Source organism: Astyanax mexicanus, chromosome 4 (assembly GCF_023375975.1).
Source record: "Astyanax mexicanus isolate ESR-SI-001 chromosome 4, AstMex3_surface, whole genome shotgun sequence".
Classification (NCBI taxonomy): domain Eukaryota; kingdom Metazoa; phylum Chordata; class Actinopteri; order Characiformes; family Acestrorhamphidae; genus Astyanax; species Astyanax mexicanus.
In genome coordinates this window covers 4,906,302-4,928,959 of record NC_064411.1, presented here as the reverse complement: position 1 = coordinate 4,928,959, position 22,658 = coordinate 4,906,302, and the positions used below count along the sequence as shown (strand labels likewise).

General features: G+C 36.2%; 3 protein-coding genes across 3 annotated transcripts in view; 1 reads left to right on the top strand and 2 right to left on the bottom strand.

Annotated features, from left to right (window-relative positions):
* Positions 1–20,583, top strand: part of LOC111190613 (NLR family CARD domain-containing protein 3-like) — a 58,126-nt gene extending 37,543 nt beyond the window's left edge. Inside the window, exons 7-10 of the mRNA XM_049478437.1 lie at positions 4,964–5,137; positions 12,892–13,065; positions 14,823–14,869; positions 19,764–20,583. Coding sequence (XP_049334394.1) covers positions 4,964–5,137; positions 12,892–13,065; positions 14,823–14,869; positions 19,764–20,347 — 979 coding nt within the window. The 3' untranslated portion in view covers positions 20,348–20,583. The remainder of the gene's footprint in view (positions 1–4,963; positions 5,138–12,891; positions 13,066–14,822; positions 14,870–19,763) is intronic.
* The window catches only part of LOC103028529 (NACHT, LRR and PYD domains-containing protein 3), a 383,714-nt gene that overhangs the window by 222,294 nt on the left and 138,762 nt on the right, over positions 1–22,658 (bottom strand). The gene's annotated exons all lie outside the window — the stretch shown is intronic.
* The window catches only part of LOC125801133 (zinc finger protein 658B-like), a 171,781-nt gene that overhangs the window by 68,341 nt on the left and 80,782 nt on the right, over positions 1–22,658 (bottom strand). The gene's annotated exons all lie outside the window — the stretch shown is intronic.

Genomic DNA, 22,658 nt, shown 5'->3' with positions numbered 1-22,658 from the left:
TTTAACTTCAACAACCTGGAAAGAAGAAACCTGCCATCAGCTGAGTGTGTGTGTGTGTGTGTGTGTGTGAGAGAGAGAGAGAGAGAGAGAGAGAGCACGACAGAGAGAAAGATTTCAGCACAATGACGGTGTGTCAACAGTTTGGAGGAAAATGAAGCGTGAATTAAAGTGATTGGCTCGCCCGACAGCACAAGTAACCACGAGCACACTCACGAGACAAACATGTACCAACGTGATGGACTTGTCACCTGCCAGTGTGAGCTCAGAGTTAGCCTATGCTAGCTAGCTCACTGCATGACCATTCTCAATGCACACGTGCAGCAATCTATCCTAAAACATCACCTAGTGAACACGTGGAATAAAGACGTTTTAATTGTTGTTTTTCCCCAGTAATTAGCATACTCAAAATGTCAGCTCACACATCAACAACACAGTAATTAAGATATTATCATAGACAATATGTATCACACACCCCTAATCTATATATAGAGACAGTAGCGGGATATGTTAGTATTGTTACTCTGACCTGGTGCTGGTGGAAAACTCCTGAACGGGGCGGGGTTGTGACGTGTTGGGTAATGTTAAAAGGCCTGTTGGGATAATTAATTAATGAACTTACTGTATGATAACTTAACGTGACGGTGATCATTTAATAAATGCTAATGAATTAAAAATATTATTGATGGTAAACTAAAGCTTATATAAGCTCTGGATCGTTTCTCCTAACTTTACAAAAAATATTCTCCACTCAAAGCTTTATGACACAGAGCACATTAGCGCCATCTGGTGGCGAAACCACTATGTGTCTGGTAAAAAAAGAAACATTTTGCTTGTTTCATATCCCTAAAAACAGTTTTCCAACATATTAAAAACATGATGTTTATTTCTTCTTTAATAGCAGGAAATAAAACTTCATCAATCTTTTGTTGTGCATGTATTTAACATCTCAGTTGCTGGGGTGAGTACATACATCCAGGATTGGGCAGAATGTGTTCTAGTACAATACATAGAACAGTAATGTATTCAGAACGAATTAGAATACACTTTAGAACATATTTTGATAATTCATGCTGGAAAACCTTTTAGGTGTTTCCTTTCTAATTAAATTTATGTTGTTGCTGATCGACACTGTTTATAATTTAATTATATGTGATTATTCTTAATTGTAGAACAAATTAAGCATTGACTCAGTGGGTCAAAGCAACCGTTTTTTTACCTGTGCCTTAAAACTGTAGATAAAGAGTGACATAATTGCAAAAATCTTTATTTGCCTTTATAAATCTTTATTATTAGAAAGTTAAGAAACATTTAGAAACGTGTTGGTTTAATGCAGGTTTATCTTTTACTTTAATCTTATTTTCTGATATTCTTTATTTTATTAATAATAACATATTTAGTTGAAACAAAAGCTTTTTAGATCAGAGCATTTATTCATGTGGATTAAAGTGTGGATTTTCTTGTTATCCACAGTAAGAAGAAAACAAACATTTGCACGGAAAAACTGGACCACATATTCAAGGTAACTCCTAAACCATATATTTGATGGGGTTCTCCCTGATTTCTTTTACATTTCAGTTTAATTTCACTTTTAAAATTTGATCCAGCTCAAGGTAGCTCCACACCTCCTTCGTAGAATATGAAGAGCCCTGACATTTAAACGAGGCATTAATAAGTGCACAGAGAAGAGAACCTTATTAAAAACAATGTTTACATGCCATGCCACTAGTACCATCACGGTACTGATAATGACAAACACATATATATATGCCTCCTGCTACGTCAGGAGGCAGGCTATGTGTAGTCTATATATATATATATATAGACTACACATAGCCTGCCTCCTGGCGTAGCAGCCGGCACCCAGTGCATAGGGGAGGTGTGCTATTCAACAAAGGTAAATACTCTTTTTTTATCATATTTCAAAAGTCAAGTTCTCCTTTAATACTGATGCTATGTGATGCTACGCAGTAACATGATGTTTAAATCCTTTTACAGACCAAAGCATCCATTACTCCTTTTCTCCTCAGATCAGTGTCATCATCTCTCTCTCTGTACTGTAACAGCTTTACTGATTCTCTGATGTTTGTTTTTATTCAGAAGCTGCAGGAGAAGTTTATCTCTCTAGTGAAGAACGAGCTGAACACATTCAAGAAGCTCCTGAGTCCAGATTACCCAGCATGCTCTGAGGGAGAGGTGGAGGATGATCAGAAGGAGGGGGTGCTGAAGGTCACACTGCACATCCTGAGGAACATGAAGCAGACAGACCTCGCCAACACACTAGAGAGCAGTAAGAGTTCTGGGTCATGAGAATGGGGACCAACTAGTGCTAATTTATTTCCTGAGAGGAGTTCTGCTTTTTAAATTAGAATAATCAGCAATAATTATCTGGATTTTGTAATTGTAAGATATTGTGTCACAGCATCAAATGTATCCTTAAACTTAACAATTATCTACTGTATCAAAGTTGTTCTACACAGGGGTCTTTCATAAAGAGACACAGCTAATTACATGTTCCTTATTCTCTTCCTCTGTTATCAGAATTGGCCCCAGCATGTCAACGAAAGCTCAAATCCAAGCTGAGAGATAAATATCAGGTACTTAACGAAGGAATATCAGGCCATGTAAAGTCAGCACTTCTGAATGAGATCTACACAGAGCTCTACATCACAGAGGGAGATGGAGGAGATGTCAATCAGGAACATGAGGTAAAACAGATTGAAGCTGCATCCAGGAAAAGGAAAACAGAGGAAAGACCAATCAAATGTAATGACATCTTTAAACCATTACCAGAACAGAAACGACCCATCAGAACTGTACTGACTAAAGGAGTTGCTGGAATTGGAAAAACAGTCTCTGTGCAGAAGTTCATTCTGGACTGGGCAGAAGGAAAAGTAAATCAGGATATTCTCTTCATATTTCCACTTCCTTTTAGAGAGCTGAATCTGATGAAGGAGAAGAAGCTCAGTCTGGTGAATCTTCTTCAGAGCTTTTTCCCAGAAACACAAGATTTAAAACCAAGACATTATAAGAGATACAAGATCATGTTCATTTTTGATGGTCTGGATGAGTGTCGATTGCCTCTGCATTTCCAGAAAAATGAGAAATTGGTGAATATAGAAGAGCAAACCTCAGTGGATGTTCTGCTGACGAACCTCATCAAGGGGAATCTGCTTCCCTCTACTCTCCTCTGGATCACCTCTCGACCAGCAGCGGCCAATCAGATCCCTCCTGAGTGTGTTGACCAGGTAACAGAAGTGCGGGGTTTCAGTGACCCTCAGAAACAGGAGTACTTCAGTAAGAGGATCAGTGATAAGGACCTGGCCAACGAAGTCTTCACACATATCAGGTCTTCAAGAAGCCTCTACATCATGTGCCACATACCGGTCTTCTGCTGGATTACAGCCACTGTTCTAGAGAGAATGCTGAGTGAAGCTGAGAGTGGAGAAATTCCCAAAACCCTGACGCAGATGTTCACACACTTCCTGATCTTTCAGATCAAACACAAGAGCCAGAAGTACAGTGGGAAAAGTGACATTGATCCTCAGCAGACTAGAAGAAGTATCGTGGCTCTGGGTAAACTGGCGTTCCAGCAGCTGGAGAAAGGAAACCTGATCTTCTATGAGGAAGATCTAAGAGAGAGTGGTATCGATATTAGAGAAGTGTCGGTGTACTCAGGAGTGTGTACCCAGATCTTCAGGGAGGAACATGAGCTGCACCTCGGGAAGGTCTTCAGCTTTGTACATCTGAGCGTTCAGGAGTTTCTTGCTGCTTTATATGCATTTCTCAACAGAAAAATTCCAAAAGAACAATCCACTGAACAACAAACCAGTAAACTCTTCAAGTTTTTCAGCAAGTCAACAAAGACTGACTTCCTCAGCAGTGCCATAGACAGAGCCTTACAGAGTGAGAGTGGACACCTGGACCTGTTCCTTCGTTTCCTTCTGGGTCTCTCACTGGAGTCTAATCAGACTCTGTTACGAGTCGTACTGACACAGACAGAGAGAATCTCTGACAGCAATGAGGAAACCATCAAATACATCAATAAGAAGATTGAGGAGAACTCATCTCCAGAGAAATCCATCAATCTGTTCCACTGTCTGAATGAACTGAATGATCATTCTCTGGTGCAGCAAGTGCAGAAATACCTGAGTGGAGGTGGTGAGCGTCATCTTCAACAGGCCAGACTCTCTCCTGCTCAGTGGTCAGCTCTGGTGTTTGTGTTGGTGAACTCAGAAGAAGAGCTGGAGGAGTTTAACCTCAGTAAATATGATCCATCAGAGGATTGTCTTCTGAGGCTGCTGCCAGTAGTTAAATTATCCAGAAGAGCTGTGTGAGTATTTTTATTCAGGCCTTCACATAGTTTTTAATCAACTGCTGATGTGTAGAATGAGTTTCCATTCAATCACTGGTGGATTCACATTATTTACATTGTTACATATAAGCATGCATTATCCTTTGTGTGTAATAATAATCAAACCATCATTTTAATGTAAACAGTACATGAAGTTTCTGTCTTAGACTGATTAAATATCTTAAAAAAGGTTTTGGGCAAGTTATGTTTTTTGTTAAAATGAATGCACATCTCTTGCATCTTGCATCTCAATATGCTTTGGAGAAATTATGATTAGCAATAGAACATAACAATTTTATATAGAACATACATTTTAAGTGTCTGTATTTATTTCTAACATATATATGTGGGAGAAGGTGTAATGTTTTTTCCAGAGTTTAACTGGGAAAATAGAATAAATTCACATACTCCAAAAAGCCTCTTTTTTAACTCATTATAATCTGTCCCAGAGCTTTTGGTGAACTGTATCCCCATGCCGATCACAAATAAAGTGGAGATTTCTGCATGTTTACTGTTTCAGTATAAAGAAACACCAGCTATTCTTTTTCCAATCCATTCAAATATTCTTCTTTGGGTTTATTGTGAAATCATTTGTTTTTTCTTGTTTTTTAGACTAGCTTCATGTAATCTTGGAGTAAAGACGTGTGAAAATCTGGAATCAGTTTTAAACCTGGAAAACTCCTCCCTGAAAGAGCTGGACCTCAGTAACAATGACCTGCAGGATTCAGGAGTGGAGCTGCTCTCTGCTGGACTGAAGAGTTCACAATGTAAACTGCAGATTCTCAGGTCAGTGTTCCTGTAATTTTTCATTTGAAATTATTTGGGCTGTCAGCGTTAAATCATTAATATGTTAGCTGTTAGGTTGGAATCAGTAACGCGTTACTATTTTTTTAACCCAAATTTTATTTCGGCACCAAGTTTGACCCCAACTTCTGCCGGAATCTGCCCCACCTCCACCCAACATGCAGATTTCTTTTCTGATTAAACGACTGAAGCGCTTTAATGCGGTGTCCAGCTGTAACAATCCGGTTTAAACTTCCAGCTCAGACCTGGATAGAGAGCTTTGATGCTCTCTCTGCATTTGTTTCTCTCTCTCTCTCTCTCTCTCTCTCTCTCTCTCTCTCTCCGTATGTGCCAAAAGTTCTACACAAATAAGTAAAATCCACAATCAAAATGTTAAGAATCAAAAGCAAAAATTGTATGTTGCAAATTCAAAAGAGAAAAAATATATAGCAAATATATAGTTTTAAATATACTTGGTTACTTTATTTCAGTTTGGATTTTGCCAGTCTTTGCTTTTATTTTTGTGTTTTTGTGAATTTTTTGTGGAGTTTTTTGGATTTTGCTGTTAAAGACTTTTGCTTCTGGAATCTCTCCTTTGCTTCTGCTTTAGTTTTTTTCTTCTGAGTTTTGGCACACTTTTCACAGGTGGGCGGGGCTTAGAAGAAGGTGTTCGCCTTAAATCTCCATTGGTCAGCTGGTTCTGGACTGGCCACGCCCACCCTGCCAATTTCAAGCTTCCACTGCATAGGAGCAGCAGCGGATTGTGTTTACAATTAAATTTCATACAAACGTTCTGTTTAATGTTATATTATGTTATATTATTCTCTGTTACACTCCATTAAAAAGCTCACATTAGCGTGCAAAATTTTCATGCACAAAGTAGGTAACTAGCTAACTCACTAGCTCAATGTTTAGGTAACTCACTAGCTCGCTGAGTAGGTAACTCACTAGTTCACTGACTAGGATACTCACTAGTTCACTAATTAGGTAATTAGCTAACTCACTAGCTTACTGAATAGGTAACTCACTAGTTCACTGACTAGGATACTCACTAGTTCACTAATTAGGTAACTGGCTAACTCACTAGCTCACTGAATAGGTAACTGTCTAATTCACTAGCTCACTGACTAAGTAACTATCATACTTTGTGCATGAATATTTAGCACATCTCGCTAATGTGAGCTTTTTAATGGAGTGAAACAGAGAATAATATAACATAATATAACATTGAACAGATCGTTTGTATGAAATTTAATTGTAAAAGTATCTGCTGCTGTGCACTAGAAGCTGTTCGCTCTCCGTTTTTGGAAGGACGCTTGAAACTGGTGGGGTCAGTCTCAGACGAGGGTTCAGGGAACCAGTCAGTCCAGAACCAGCTGACCAATGGAGATTCAAGGGGCCTTCTTCTTAGCCCCGCTCACCCGTGAAAAGTGTGCCAAAACTCAGAAGCAAAAACTAAAGCAAAAGCAAAGGAGAGATTCCAGAAGCAAAAGTCTTTAACAGAAAAATTCAAAAAAATCCACAGAAAATTCAGAAAAACACAAAAATAAAAGCAAAGATTGGCAAAATCCAAACTGAAATAATGTTCAATTAACTGCAAAGGATAATAAAGTAACCAAGTATTTTTAAAAATATATATTTGCTATATATTTTTTCTCATTTGAATTGGTAACATACAATTTTTGCTTTTGATTCCTAACATTTTTTTTTTTTTGCCCGCCACCACCCCCCCTCTTCGGAGGACCTTTAAGACTTTATACGTATTAATACAAATTTCTGATAACTGAGGTCACTGTGCAGAGGGAGGACATAACGATGTGTATATATACAAATTAAACCAAATAGAAGACAATATATAGGGGAAGAGAAGAGAGAGAGAGAAAAAAAAAAAGAAGTTGTGCCTTTGAAAGAAAAAGAAAAAAAAGAAGAAAAAAATATATAGTATGGCTTCCTATATGTTTCCATTTATCCATCCCTAACATAATAACACACAGAATAACAAAAAAATAAATAAGTAAATAAAAATAGCTAAATGTCTTAAATGTTAAATGTGTTATGTGACTGTGTGCATGTGTGTGTGTAGGAACATTCATGTAGCGGTGATATATGGATGATGTGGTTATAGATTTATAATGGATGTGTGTAGGTTATCTGTTAAAGACTGATGGAGTCACTGATGTAGGAGGTTGTTTAATGCTGACCAGGTTTTTATGTGTTCATGAGTTCTGTTTTTGAGAGATGCAGATATTTTTTCCATTTCTATGTGTTCTGTGAGTGAGTTTTCCCATTGACTGATGGGGATTTTGTCCTTGATTTCCAGTTTGTGAGAATTGTTTTTGGCGATGGTTAGCACCACAAAGTGCTCTGCTTTCCTCCTGGTTTAGGTTTGTGGTTCATGTGTCACCAAGCAGGCAGAGTGATGGGAATGGAGAGATTGGCTGTTTAAATAGTGGAGATAGCCGAGTTATAACAAGCTGCCAGAAGTGTTTGATTGGTGGGCAGTACCATAGAGCATGTATGTAATTGTCTGGAGTGTTTAGTGAGCAGTGTATGCAGATTTCTGAATCTACGTGTCCCATTTTATGAAACTTTTGCTTAGTGTAGTGAACCCTGTGAATTACTTTATATTGTATAAGGTGTAGGTTAGTATTGTTAGTCATGGTGAATGTGTTTTCCATAATGTTTCTCCAGAAATCAGCATTGGGGGTAATTAAGATATCTTCTTCCCATTTTTTATTGGGATAGCGACTGTTTGGTCTAATTTGAATAAAAGCCTATTTATTTTTGATAGAATTTTGTCTAAGGAAGAGATATTAAAGAATTCTGAAATTGGTGGGCTAAGTTCTAGTATTGCGTAATCATGATTTTTGAGTTTAACATAGATCTAAGTTGGAGATATTCCAAAAATTGTTTCTCTCAATGCTATATTTCTGGGTTAGATGTGAGAAAGTAGCCGAGTTATTGTTGTGTAGAACGTGGTGTAAATGTGTTATACCTTTTTCTTTCCATTTTTGTAGTTTTGGGTTATTTTGGTCTGCGCATGTTGGTAACTGATTGTCTGCCTTTGATGAAGCCGGTCTGATCAGGATGTATGAGGGATGGGATAACCGTTTCCAGTCTGGTAGCTAATGTCTTACTTATTAGCTTTGTGTCTGTGTTAATTAGTGACAGTGGACGGTAGCTGGATGGTAAGGTAGGATCTTTGTAGGTTTAAGATGGAGTGATATTGTAGCTGTATTCATTTCTGTTGATAGTCTCTTATTGAGTTTAATTGCTGCTGTTACTCTACTGAACATTGAGCCAAATATTGACCAGAAGTGCTTGTAGAATTCTGCGGGAAAGCCATCTGGTCCTGGTGCTTTGTTATTAGGCATCTTACGGAGGGCTTTATGGAGTTCTTCTGATGTTATTGGCTTTTGTAATATGCTTTTTTGTTCTTCAGTTAGTTTGGGTAGGTGTATATTATTGAGGAAAGTGTGAATATCTATTGGGTCTGGATCGTGTTCTGGTGAGTATAGATTTTTATAGAATTTCCCAAATACTTGATTAATTTCGTTTCATGTTTGCCTGATTAGTCTGGTCTCATCTTTGATTGATGGGATTGTTGTTTTTTTCTTTGTTATGTTTTACTTGGTTAGCTAAGAATTTACCAGATTTGTTGTTGTGATTAAATTGTTTATATCTTAGTCGTTGTGTTAAAACTTGCGTCCTCTTGTTTATAAGTTCATTATACTGTGATTCGCATTCTTTTAACTCTTTTTTTATTTTATCTGATGGGTTTTTTATCATTTCATTTGACAATTCCCTGATGTTGTAGATTAGACTCATTTTCCGTATCTTTCTTCTTCTTACAGGAAGAGTAAAAGATGATTTTGCCTCTTAGTACTGCTTTCCCAGTTTCCCATAGTATTGTTGGTGTGGTTTCTGGAGAATCATTTATTTCTAGGAAAGATGCCCGCTCTTTTTTGATGTAGCTGTCAAATTCTGGGTCTGTAAGTAACGAGGTATTTAGTCTCCAGCTGAAAGTTTTATGTAGTGGATTTATGTTCAATATAAGTGAAACTGGTGCATGGTCACTGATTATTATAGGGTGATATTTTATTTCTGATATATTAGTTATAATAGAATTGCTGGTTAAAAAATAGTCAACGCGAGAATATGAGTGGTAGGCTGGAGAACAGAAAGAAAATTCTTTAGTGTTTGGGTTTTTGAGGCGCCAACCATCGCTGAGCCCTAAGTCTGTCATGTATTGTTTAATGATATCTGTTGAATGCCAGTAACGTGTATTGTGTGCCATAGTTAATCTGTCTATACACGGGTCAATGATTGAATTAAAGTCTCCTCCAGTTATAATTGTGGAATCTGATATATTGTTTATATTCTTGAAAACTCATGAAAGAAGGATGGGTTATAAATGTTGGGGCCATTCAAACTTGCTATTGTTAAGGGTGTGTTGCTGATGTTGATGTTAATTATGATGTATCTACCTGTGTCGGATATAGTGGTGTTATGTGTGAAGGGGATTTTTTGGTTTATTAGTATTGATACTCCTCTTTGTTTGGAGTTATAGTAGGCTGAGAATATATGGGTGAATTGTGGTGATCTGAGCTTATGATGATTTGTTTCTGATAGATGTGTTTCTTGTAGTAAACAAATGTCTGCCTTTAGTGAAGTGAGACGGTTTAGTACCTTGGTTTGCTTAATCTGTGTCCCGATACCACGAATGTTCTAGTTTATAAATTTAAGTGAAGACATGTTGTGATGTACGGATTAATAATGTTTATCAGTGATATGATATGAGTGTGCAGATGTTTGAGGATATTTTCTGGTGTGTGTGGGATGGAGTGTAAACAAAAATGCATTTTTCGGATCTGGGATATATAGTAGTAATAAAATAGAGGTTGGTGCAAAGAGATTCAGAAAGGAGTGATTAAATGCAAACAAAGTGGAAGAGACATAACATAAGATAAAAAGTGTTGGATTTGGTGTGACATACGTGTTATGACATTGAGACGTTGCATGCATTAAGTTATTGCTAAGTGGTTCCTTGTGATTTTTATGGGATTTTTATCCACAAGGAACTTACATTTTCAAGGCGTTTTCAACATTAGGGAAGACATTGGCCATGACACTCAAGATGGCTACCATGTAAGCAGTTCTTCTCATATGTTTCTGGATAAAAGTTAAAAGATTGCTCATCAACTTGTCTGCACAACTTTTTCATTGTCATTACCGATATATCGATATAGGTTTTGAGCCTACAGTTTGAAGTTACAGTCTGTATTTTTGATTATAATATAGTATATTAAGGTCTAAATTGACACTGTATGTGAAAATTTATCCAGTCCTCATGGTGCCTTTACAGTTAGCATAAAAGTTTAAAGTCACTCACCCTTCAACCAAATTCTCACTCACCGCTACATTTCAATACCTGTTGCGGTCATGAGATGCACTGTTTCGGTAATGAGAATTTGATTAGGAAGCATAATACAGATACCTTTTTACTTCCTGATTGTCATAACATGAGCGTTACCCTGAACATTTTCTCCAGTAGACCATTCTAACTTAGCTATTGCAAACCACCAGTAGAGGTCACTAATGTTCCGTCTTATCTGGCCTGAAACTAAATCTAATTCCGTACACAGAATTAGATGTTAGACCACATAACTAGAGAGCTTTTTTTCCATCTTTGATATATTTTATTGTAATATGCGATGTGTATTTGTTTACAGGCAGGTAGCTATTGAGAAAAGAAAGACAGCAGCAAAAGCAAGGCTGTCAAAGTTTAGAGAGAACATTTACAGCAAGAATTACAACATTTAGAAAAACACACACACATATTCAACAACACAGACAGTTGTTCCAGTTGGAGTTACTTTCACATGATATTATTTGTGTACAGTCTATTCTAAGGAATTGAACAAAAACTGAAATGATATCATAATTTCATATTTGCCATTTCCAGTGGGAAAATAAAGACAACACGTGATCTGACCAAAAAGTACCATGACGAAAAGAAAAAGCAATGGAGGAAAAAAAGTCAGCCAGATATATGCCTGACATATGGGCAAAACACAAAAAAACTACGTAAATGACTAAAAATTTAAAGTTTGGTCTTAGTAGGCATACAATGCTGGATGGTGCATAAAGATAGACAAGATTTCAGAGTTTCTGAGAGGTCTTTCTTTGACATTTGTTGAATGGTTTCCAATAGTCAAGTGAGCTGTTTTATTAATGAAGGTGCTGTAGTCTACATGAAAGATTCTTTTGATATACAAATGTTTGCATTGTAAATTGTCTTAAATAATATGAAATGTTCTTGAAAGTAAACATTCTTTTCATAATGTAGCATTGTGTGTAAGTGTAAGCTAATAAGTCTTCCTAAACCCTTGCTTAACTGTGAATGAACTGAACTGCTTAACGTTGATAAAAAATGTGCATTTTTATCATATATTAGATGTCATATCACATTGCGGTAATGATACTTTTTTCTGGACTTCATCTATAAAATGCTAATAAAATATGCAATAAAATGGAACAAATGTTCTGAAAATAATATTCATAGTAAGTTTAGACCTTAATCTTAAATCCTCAAAAGGAAATTTGTCGTTAAATGCATTTTGAAAATGTTCATACTGGATGTCCTCTGAATCCGGATTTTGTGAGAATGACTTAGAGTAAGTGGGAGTGGAAGAAAGAGAAAGAACGAGAGAGAAATAAAAGTTTAGGGGAAATATATATATACATTATGGATCAATTTTATGAGGTTATTTGAGTATTGACCGCATGAGAGAGAGAGACAGAGTGCAGAAACGAAAGCGCTCGGGGGGGAGAGGGAGAGAGAGAGACCGCTTTTTAGTTACAGTTAAAGAAATTTAGAACAGCCAGGGAGTTATGTTTTTGTCACAATATAGCTGTCCATCAACATAAAGTTAGTTGACGGCGACAACGCTTTTTCCCTTCTTTTATGAGTTCTTTCCTCAGCAAACAGTTTTCTGCATCTGTCAAGGATTTCACGGGGGAATGGGTCGTTAATTCCCAGGTCTGTTCCTCTAAGTTCCCTTCCTTTGCTCATGATGAGCTCTTTATATTTATAATGCTCGACCTTAGCCTAACATTTTGATTGCAGATTTAATGTTTTTGCGTAAAACTTTTGGCACAAAATTCACCACATAAAATATCCACTATCAAAACTTACGAAAACAAGTGCGATTAATCACAGAATTTTGGCAGGTTTAATTGGATTGCATTTTTTAATCAATTGACACCACTAGAAATTCATGTATAAATGTGTAAATATTCAGGTGTTTACCCTGATGATAACAAATCACACAAGAAAAAGTGTTTAACGAAAGTCAGAGTATAACAGACAAACAAATACGAGTCTTCTGCAATCGTCTTAAAAATGTCCAACTTGAATGAACATTTGAGATACATCACACATTGATTACAAAATTGTGATGCACGAGCAAAAACAATTTTAGCAAAAGTTAATATGAACTCAATTCTTTGGTCCACATCAATGCTAATGCCGTATTCACAGAGATGCTTACTGTTGAGGTTTGGGTTTCATGTTAATCTGTGTCAACTGTGTTAAGAAACTTTAGTTTTCTATAGATATTTTTTTCAGATTTTGTAGTGTTATTTTTTTAAAAAAGAGACTAATATCAAAGTGCATTATCTTCCTCAGTCTGCTATGTTGTCTTTCTTTCTTTCTTTTTTTCTGTCACTCACACATTCTCTTGCTCTGTCTGCAGATTATCTGGTTGTATGATCACAGATAAAGGCTGTTGTTCTCTGGCTTCAGCTCTAATTTCCAACCCCTCCCACCTGAAAGAGCTGGATCTGACCTACAACCACCCAGGAGAGTCAGGAATGAAGCTGCTTTCTGCCAGACTGGAGGATCAACACTGCAAACTGGAGAAACTCGGGTAGGTCTGAACTAATAATTATGTTATCAACTTATTGTAAGATAAATATTGTCGTACATGTTGTACATTTTTGTCACTCTCGATATTGCCTGTTGTGCTCTTTCCTGTGTGTGTGCTGTGCCTCACAGGAAAGCAAAGTGTTGAGAAAGTTAGGGGTTAATGCTGTGACACATTGCATTGTGGGACCTGTAGTAAATCTAGTTGTAGTCACCAGGTAAACATGGTGGAGCAGCATGTAACCTTCATTCTGTCATTCTGTCTTATTTTTGTTTACACAGCCACTGTTAATTGTTTATGCTCAAGCTATCTGCACTGAATTCCAAGTACTTCACTGTAATTCTGTTTTGGCTCATCTTTCTGTTGGTAAAAAGAACCAAGGTTTAGTTTTCACTCCAGAACAGGTGGAAAACTTCAGTGATGGACAGCTGCCCTGAGCATCGAGTCAGGAGAAAAGTTACAAGATAAAAACTGATCTCTACTAACTTTATATACACTGAGAGTCAAGCACCCCAGCAACCAGCCCATGTCTTTATGGTAAAAATAATCAGTGACTGCAAAACCAGAATCCTTTCTGAACACTAACCTACACCCTGTGCAAGGTGGTCTTGATGCTTATTGCTATCTTACTCCCACCAACAGTGTATTTTCATGCTCTTCACCTGTCTTGTTTAAACAGCAGCGGTGATTTTGAATATATCTACGCCGATGAAAAACATTGGTCAATTCCAGGTAGCTGCGCCATTTAAATAGCAATACGCCAAAGTCAGACCGCACCTGGATCTTAAAGGGAATGGCAAGTGACATGGTGATTGGTTTATTTCACAATACATGCTTTTTGCACCTTTTGAGCCTCTTTGGAGCAACTTTTCCTATCGTAAAGACACAGTGACACACCCTAAATCAAGCTGCATGCTGCACGGCTGACAGCTCACCTACGGATCACTAAAATAGAGCCCTTAATTTCTAAAGAGATCCGATTAATGTGATTGAGTTGGTTTGTTGGCTTTATATAAAAATGTTGCCTTTGTTACATTTTAAATTTTTGAAGTTTTCTAATGACCGGTGACATAAAATTTATTTTAAATCATGATAAAATAATTTTTGCACAATAATTCCTTGAAAAATGTATGGTCCAATAAAAACAGTTGTTGTGACAGGAGTACACTCGGGTATGGATATGAATGCAAAAAACATACTTTAGTAAAGTTTAACCCTTTTCTGCAAGCTCACAAGAAACCATTTTATCTTATCTAGGAGTTTCTTTCTTATTATTGAATCATTAACACTGATCTTAACTGAGGTGAGTGAGATCCTGCAGTTCTTTAAATGCTGTTCTGGGTTCTTCCTGGATGAGTTGTTCATGCCCTTTTGGAGTAATTTCTGTAGCTCAGTCACTCCTGGGAACTTTAACCACTGTGACATGTTTTCTCCATTTCTGAATAAAAGCTCTAATAAAAATAATACTACATATCGTGCATATAAAGCAGAATAAGATACGGCAAGTATTAAAACTTTATACATGCAGACAAAAAATATATTTAGAGAAGTAAGAGTTAATCTTCCTTAATCTTCCGTTTTTAATCTGATTTAATACAGTGTGCATTGCAGTTCTGTACTTTACCACATGAGGTCACTAATTTCCGCTCTCTCAAATATTCACTCGTTTTCACACAAAGTATTTCTTTATAAATCAGTTTCTAAAAATCTCACACTGTGCTGATATGTGTGTGTGTGTGTGTGTGTGTGTGTGTGTTTAGAGTGGAACATGGAGGGAAGATCAGAATCAAACCTGGATTAAAAAAATGTAAGCTCTCTCTCTCTCTCATACACACACTATACACACACAAACACACACACACAACATAAAAACACTACACACACACACAAACACTACAAACAAACAATACACACAAATACACACGCACTACATACAAACACTACACACACTAAATATAACACTACACACACACACACACATACACTACATACAAACAATACACACAAACACACACACATTACACACACACACTACATAGAAACAATACACACAAACACTACACACACACACTACATACACACCCAAATACACACACTATATACACCCAATACAAACACACTACATACACACACACACTATATACAAACACTACACACACGTACACTACATACACACAATACACACAAATACACACATTACACACCCAAATACACGTACACTACATACACACAATACAAGCACACTCAAACACACTACATACACACACATACACTACACACACATTCATTATAACACTACACACACATAAAAAATAAAACACTACACACACACTAAATTAACACTACACACACAGTAAATATAACACTACACATTAGGGATGCAACGGTAGTGTGGCCACGGTTTGGTTCGTATCGCGGTTCTTGGGCCACGGTCTCGGTTCTGTTTTGATATATATATTAATATTATCTAGCTCCAACATGCAGCACGTTTTTAGCCCTTTCTATTTCAAATCAACAAGGTGCTCCTACTCACACTTTCAGAGCCAATTAATAAAGTCACAGATTAATTCAAATCACAATATCTATTATAAAAAAGGAGCACTTATTCTTACCATTAGTCAAAAACAGGTAACTGAATCACACTGTGCTTTATCTGCTGACTGTCTTTTACCTTGATTATCAAACTCAACACTGAAGCCAAAATGTCCCGAACAGCGGATTTATAAGATGACGGCGCCTCTTCAAATATCCTTTTCTCCGTTTAGCGTTCACTGGCCCTGATCACGCAGCTGAGAAAGTTTTGTTTAATTAGTCCTCAAATCTTCAGCGTTTGCCTTCAGAGCTGATTTGCTCCTGGAAAATTCAGAAAACAGTCTGATTGGTTGTTGCATGGTTGTGGAGAGACACGCCGATAGAAGTAATCTATAAATAACTATCAACTATAAAATATAATATACTTAAAAATCTGCACAGTAACTATAAGTTATTATTAGTTATATTTATATCTGACATTTATAAGGATTTAAATTTATGTTCAGTACACAGACTTAATAACTGTAGCTTAATATAGCAGTTATAGGCAAGGGCGTAGGAGCGGGCTTGATATTGGGGGGGGGGGGGCACATTTGCGAATATGAACCAAAGCCCACCCTATAGTTTCCTAGAACAACATTTGTGGAATTATTTTTTATCACAAATAATCTTTTTTTTTGTATTTTGTTTATAATTAGTTACATCCAATAAAAGGTGATTTTACAGCCTAAACATGTTACTCCACATTACATTTACTGTTGTTAGAAAAAAATTATGCATGCAATGTCTGAATTATATACATAGTACAAAAACTGATCAGCTATCACCTAATATTTAAAATAATATAACAGTATTGGTTATTATTATTATGTATTGTATGTCAATTCTGTTGTATATTTACATTTTCTTTGGTTCCTGCGCTTTTAATTTGTTTTTACTGAGAACACTTCTTTCTACTGAGAGAATGTAACTACGTTTCCTAGAGATTTTTGACAGAAGTTAATATAAACGTCAGGACATGTGGTCTTACTGTGAACTACATATGAACAGAAGTCAGGTTAGATCAGTGTTTCTTAACCCTGTTCTTACATATTCTACTGCATATTAACACTGTTCTGCATATTCTACAGCTTCCTCTGTTTAAAGACACTTTAATAAAGTAAGTGGTGGTATGATGTGTCTAATAAACTGCTGGATATACATAATGATTAATTTAGGATCCATAGGGGGCTAAGAGATTTTAACAGGTAAACTCAGTAAATGATTGTTTATTAGCTGATCAGTTGGATCTGATGGAAAACACAGTTTTAGGGCAGTGATGATCAGGGTTAAGAAACTGCTTTAAACTACCAACATTACCCAGTGTTGTACTAAATTCTGTCTATCCTCTACATCCAGCTTCTAGCTAACTGCAATCCTAAATTAATAAACAGTTTGAAAATGAAATAGTGATTAACTGATCAGGTACAGGGCAAGTTGAACATTACGTAGATAGTTTTTTTTTCTTTAATCTTGACTCCCAATCAAGGTAATTCCAAAGTTAAGCTAGCTCACTAACACAGCTGCAGTTTATTAATCACAGTGGGGTTAAACTGTGTGCTGATTCAGAGACGTGTATTTTTAACCAGCTATCAGAAACATATCATCACAGTTTACATGATTAGATACCGTTACCTTTCTTTTAGAAAAAAAAATCACCGTATATCCATATCTTAAAATCAGCTGCAGCCGATCCCGCTGCTAAATCTCACAGCGAGGGAGGGGCTTCCCCCAACCAACATACTGACACCTCCGCGCGCCGCAAAAACAGCAAGCTGATTGGCTGTTTCTCCTGAGAGGCGGAACTTAATTCCTGAACCGGCTCCGTGATTGGTCCGTGATTGGTCCCCCCCCCCCCCCCCCCCCAGAAACAAAAAATTAAAAGAGGAAAGCACTTTGACTGAACAGGAATTTATTTTATTTCACAAACATTTGAAATACACAGAAATATAAAGCTATATGTTAGCGTTCGTTTCTTATCACCAGGGCAGATTTATTAAAATATAAAATCTATTAATTAATTAAATAAAATCTCGTCCAGCGCTCTAAAAAGCTGCAGGCACACGTAGCGAAGTTTGGCAGCGCACACGGCGTGGGATTACCTCTGTTTTCTTAAAGAAAAATTGTTTTAATAAATAACGACAGATCAAGTGTAGTTTAAACTGCAAAACCATGATATAAAACTCAATATAAAAACACCACTGTCATATAACCAAGAGAGACATCAGGCAAAATGCACTTCACCCCTCTCTCTCTCTCTCTCTCTCTCTCTTTTTTTCTCTCTCTCTCTCTCTCTTTCTCTTTCGCAGTGTGAAGCTGAATTCAGAGCAACGCTTAAAATAATATAAAACTCAATTCAGTTAACTAAAATAAGACGAGTGCGGAAAAGTTAATTAAATATTGTCAAATATAAATAATAGCTTGAGGTTTTGGTGATCTATTTCCATGTTTTGAAACTGAAACTTTTATTACTATCAGGCTTTTTATTCAGAAAGCCTGTGGTTGTTTTCAATTAGTTTTTTTAATGAGTTTATATTTTATATTACTTATTTATTTTATTTATTTTTATTATTTTATTTATCAAAATAGTTTATATAAATAACTATATATATATATATATATATATATATATATATATATATATATATATATATATATATATATTATTTTCCCCACATGATTCCCATGTTCTTAGTTGATTAATATTAATTTTATAATATCTTATTATTCTTATCATTTTACTTTATTTTCACTACTGTTATTTTTCTTCATAAAATATAAATTCTTTACTTTTTATGATCTTTTTAAAATGTCCTATTTTTCATTTTTTACGTATATATTTTATTCGTGTAGAGTAAATGTCAGTTTTTTTTTCTATTTTTTAAATATTTTTTATCTGTTTTAAACTGTAAATGCTCAGCTGCATTGTAAATGAGGATCCCCCTCCAGTGTAAATAATGGTTGATTGCTTGATTAATATTCAGTGTTGTAAACCCAGTTTTTACATAAACAATAAAGAGAATAGAGAATAAAATAACATTACTCTTCTCTTATATGAGCTGCTGGTGAATCTTCACAGTGTGACGGCGCAGTCCCCCAGCACGCGCTCAGCAGCCCCTCCCCCTGGCCATGGGCGGGGCGTGTACAGCGGGAGAGCGTTTGTTCACTCTGTTAGTGCGCACCCAAATACCACCGTCCATCCGGGTGTATCAAACCAAACAGACCAATAAAATACAGAGAACCGTCGCATCCCTAATACACACTAAATATATCACTAAATATATCACTACACACACTAAATATAACACTAAATATAACACTACACACTAAATATATCACTAAATATAACACTACACACTAAATATAACACTAAATATAACACTAAATATATCACTAAATATAACACTAAATATAACACTACACACTAAATATAACACTAAATATATCACTAAATATAACACTAAATATAACACTACACACTAAATATAACACTAAATATAACACTAAATATAACAACACTACACACTAAATATAACACTACACACTAAATATAACACTAAATATAACACTAAATATAACAACACTACACACTAAATATAACACTACACACTAAATATAACACTAAATATAACACTAAATATAACAACACTACACACTAAATATAACACTACACACTATATATAACACTAAATATAACAACACTACACACTAAATATAACACTAAATATAACACTACACACTAAATATATCACTAAATATATCACTACACACACTAAATATAACACTACACACTAAATATAACACTAAATATAACACACACTAAATATAACACTAAATATAACAACACTACACACTAAATATAACACTACACACACTAAATATAACACTAAATATAACAACACTACACACTAAATATAACACTACACACTAAATATAAAACTAAATACACTAAATATAACACTAAATATAACACACTAAATATAACACTAAATATAACAACACTACACACTAAATATAACACTAAATATAACAACACTACACACTAAATATAACACTAAATATAACAACACTACACACTAAATATATCACTACACACACTAAATACACTCTGTGTGTGTCCTTGTGTTCAGACGGCTGTGATTTCACTCTGGATCTGAACACAGCGCAGCGTCGTCTCTCTCTGAGTGAGGAGAACAGGAGGGTGGAGTTTAGAGAGGAGCTGCAGTCGTATCCTGATCATCCAGAGAGATTTGATTGGTGGGAGCAGGTTCTGAGTAGAGAGAGAGTTACTGGTGTTACTGGACGCTGTTACTGGGAGGCTGAGTGGAGCGGAGGAGGAGGAGAAGCTGAAGTAGCTCTGAGTTATAAAACCATCAGCAGGAAAGGATCAGGATCAGACTGTGGGTTTGGAGAGAATATAAACTCCTGGAGTCTGATCTGCTCTGATAACAGATACTCTGTTCTTCACAATAATAACAGAACTGATCTCTCCACTCCTCCCTCCGGCTGTAGGAGAGTAGGAGTGTATGTGGACTGTCCCTCCGGCACTCTGTCCTTCTACAGAGTCTCCTCTGATACACACACACCCTCACACACACCCTCACACACTCTCACACACTTACACACATTCTACACCACCTTCACTCAGCCCCTCTATGCAGGGATTGGGGTTTATGGTTCTGGCTCCTCAGTTCGTCTGTGTAAGATAGAATAATGATGTGTGTAACAGAGATTCGGTGTATGTGTGTGTGTGTGTGTGTGTGTGTGTGTGTGTGTAGGAGGAGGATGTGTGTATAAATATAAGTATGTAAATATTTTATATATATTTTAATTACTGCAACCTTTATTCACTACTGATATCACTTACTATGTACTTATTGTTAATTATTGTTTTATTTTATTGTAAAATAGGTTCATATTAATAAAGCTAAATAAATGAAGAAAGGTGAAGAGGAGTCTGATGATTTTTTGTGTTTTGCTAAATAAAATTTAGATTTTAAAAAAGTGTCTACTGGAATTAATGTCACAATTGGTACTCTAACAACGGCACTGATCTTTCCATAGTAATTATTAAGTGCTATTTGTTGGGGTAGTTTGAAGTAGGGCTGGACCTGAATATTCATGTATTGAGATATTCGCTTGTTGAGTAGGTATTCGGTTTTTAATTTTGGTATTGGGATATTCGTTTTTTTTCCTCTTTCCAGAGCTCCACCTCGCTCTAACATCACACTTCCATTCAGGTTAATGGCGATATAAGAGAGGCAAAATTCAGAGAAGCTCAGCTGTTTGAAAGCATTTCAAATTGAGTGTAGACAAGACAAAGGCAGTGTGCCAAATATGTGATATTCAACTAGCATATCATGGCGGCACATCAAGCTTGAGGAAGCATCTAAATGCGGTAAGTATTATTTTTTGACGGCGTAAAACAAAACAAGATTTTTCCTGCTAGCAAACTTATCTTAATAGTGTCTGCCATGTATTGCCATAATGAAGCTGCTTCTGTCTGACATTAAAAGTAATGTTATACATGATAAAAAAAACTTGCAGGCACTTCAAAACTGGTTTATATAATAAAATGTAAGGGGTAATGTGGCAACAGTAGGGGCTAAATCAGTTACCAAAAGCCTAGCCTACAAGAATGATGTCTGAATGAATGTCCTCTAATCTAATATAATTTAACATGGTTTAAAAATAAAAAATAATTTCTAAACAAACAAACTATTTTATATTGAGCTTATAGCCCAAGTGCAAAAACACAAAATCAGTAATAGGGCTATGCACTGCACAACCATTAAACCCAAACAGACCAAGAACAGTAACATCATTTACAATGACTTTCCTCTACTCTAATGTAATTAACAGTGTTTAACAATATAAAATACTTTCTGAACAAACTTTTTTGTTTGTTTTTAGGCAAATAGAAATTCACTGGGCCGGCTTGTGCAGTAGCGGCGCTCCTGGTCTGCGTATGCAGCGGAGAAGCCGTGGTGTGGGGCAGCAGAAATTCCGGGGTAAAAACTAAAAAAAAAATCCAGGATGAAAACGTCTCATTGGTCAGAGCGTGCAGTGCAGTCCGAGCACGCAGCACAACATAAGGAGATATAATGCACTCCATATATTCAGGACTGAAGTGGAATAAATGATACTGTACAGATATAATCTGTCTCTAGTAGATATTTAATGAGAAATAAGAACAGTGTGAATAAAAAAAAAAAAAACAGACGCCTATAACAGACCATTTTCTTGAGCCCGTCCCGGCCGAGGAAAGGGGTGGGAAATGTTTTTTTCGGGGCCGGGGGTCCGTGGAAAATTTTGTGTTGGATTAAGGGGGCAGTGAGTGAATTTTTGTTCGTACTTTAATCCGTTTTTAATCCATCTCTTAGTCTCTTACACTCTTTTAAAATTTAAAATATTTGCCGGAGAGCACGACATTATGATGTTATTTTAGTTTTAATTAAGTATTGTGTATTGCATTTCTCTATTTGATGTAATACTCTAAGATAATTACTTACATAGCATATTGATGTTGCAGCATCTCAAACTCTAATATGTATAAAATTAGACGCTGTTCTCTTTAAAGGATTTAAATCAGTGTCGGCTGTTACCTGGACATCCTACTGCAGTGTGGGTGGAGAGGCTTTCTCTGAAGTTTAAATTAAGTTTTTTTTTTTTTCCATTTTCTCCCCAATTTACACATCCAATTACCCAACCCACTCATTAAGACTCCTCCCCCTATCACTAGTGATGCTCCAACACCAGGAGGGTGAAGAAGACGAGCACACGCCTCCTCCTGAAGCAGCATTGCCGAGTAGCATCACAGCGCTAACGCTCGGAGGAAAGCGCAGCGACTCGGTTCATCAGGACACTTGGAGAAGCTGCTTGTTCACTCTCTACTCCACTTAATCATTTGTTTAAAAAAGGCTTGAAAATAGACATAAAATGTCTATAAAAAGTTTTGGGGGACATTAAATGTTTTGATTTATATTCACAAAAATACTGATTTTAAAATGAAGCTCAGAACAGCG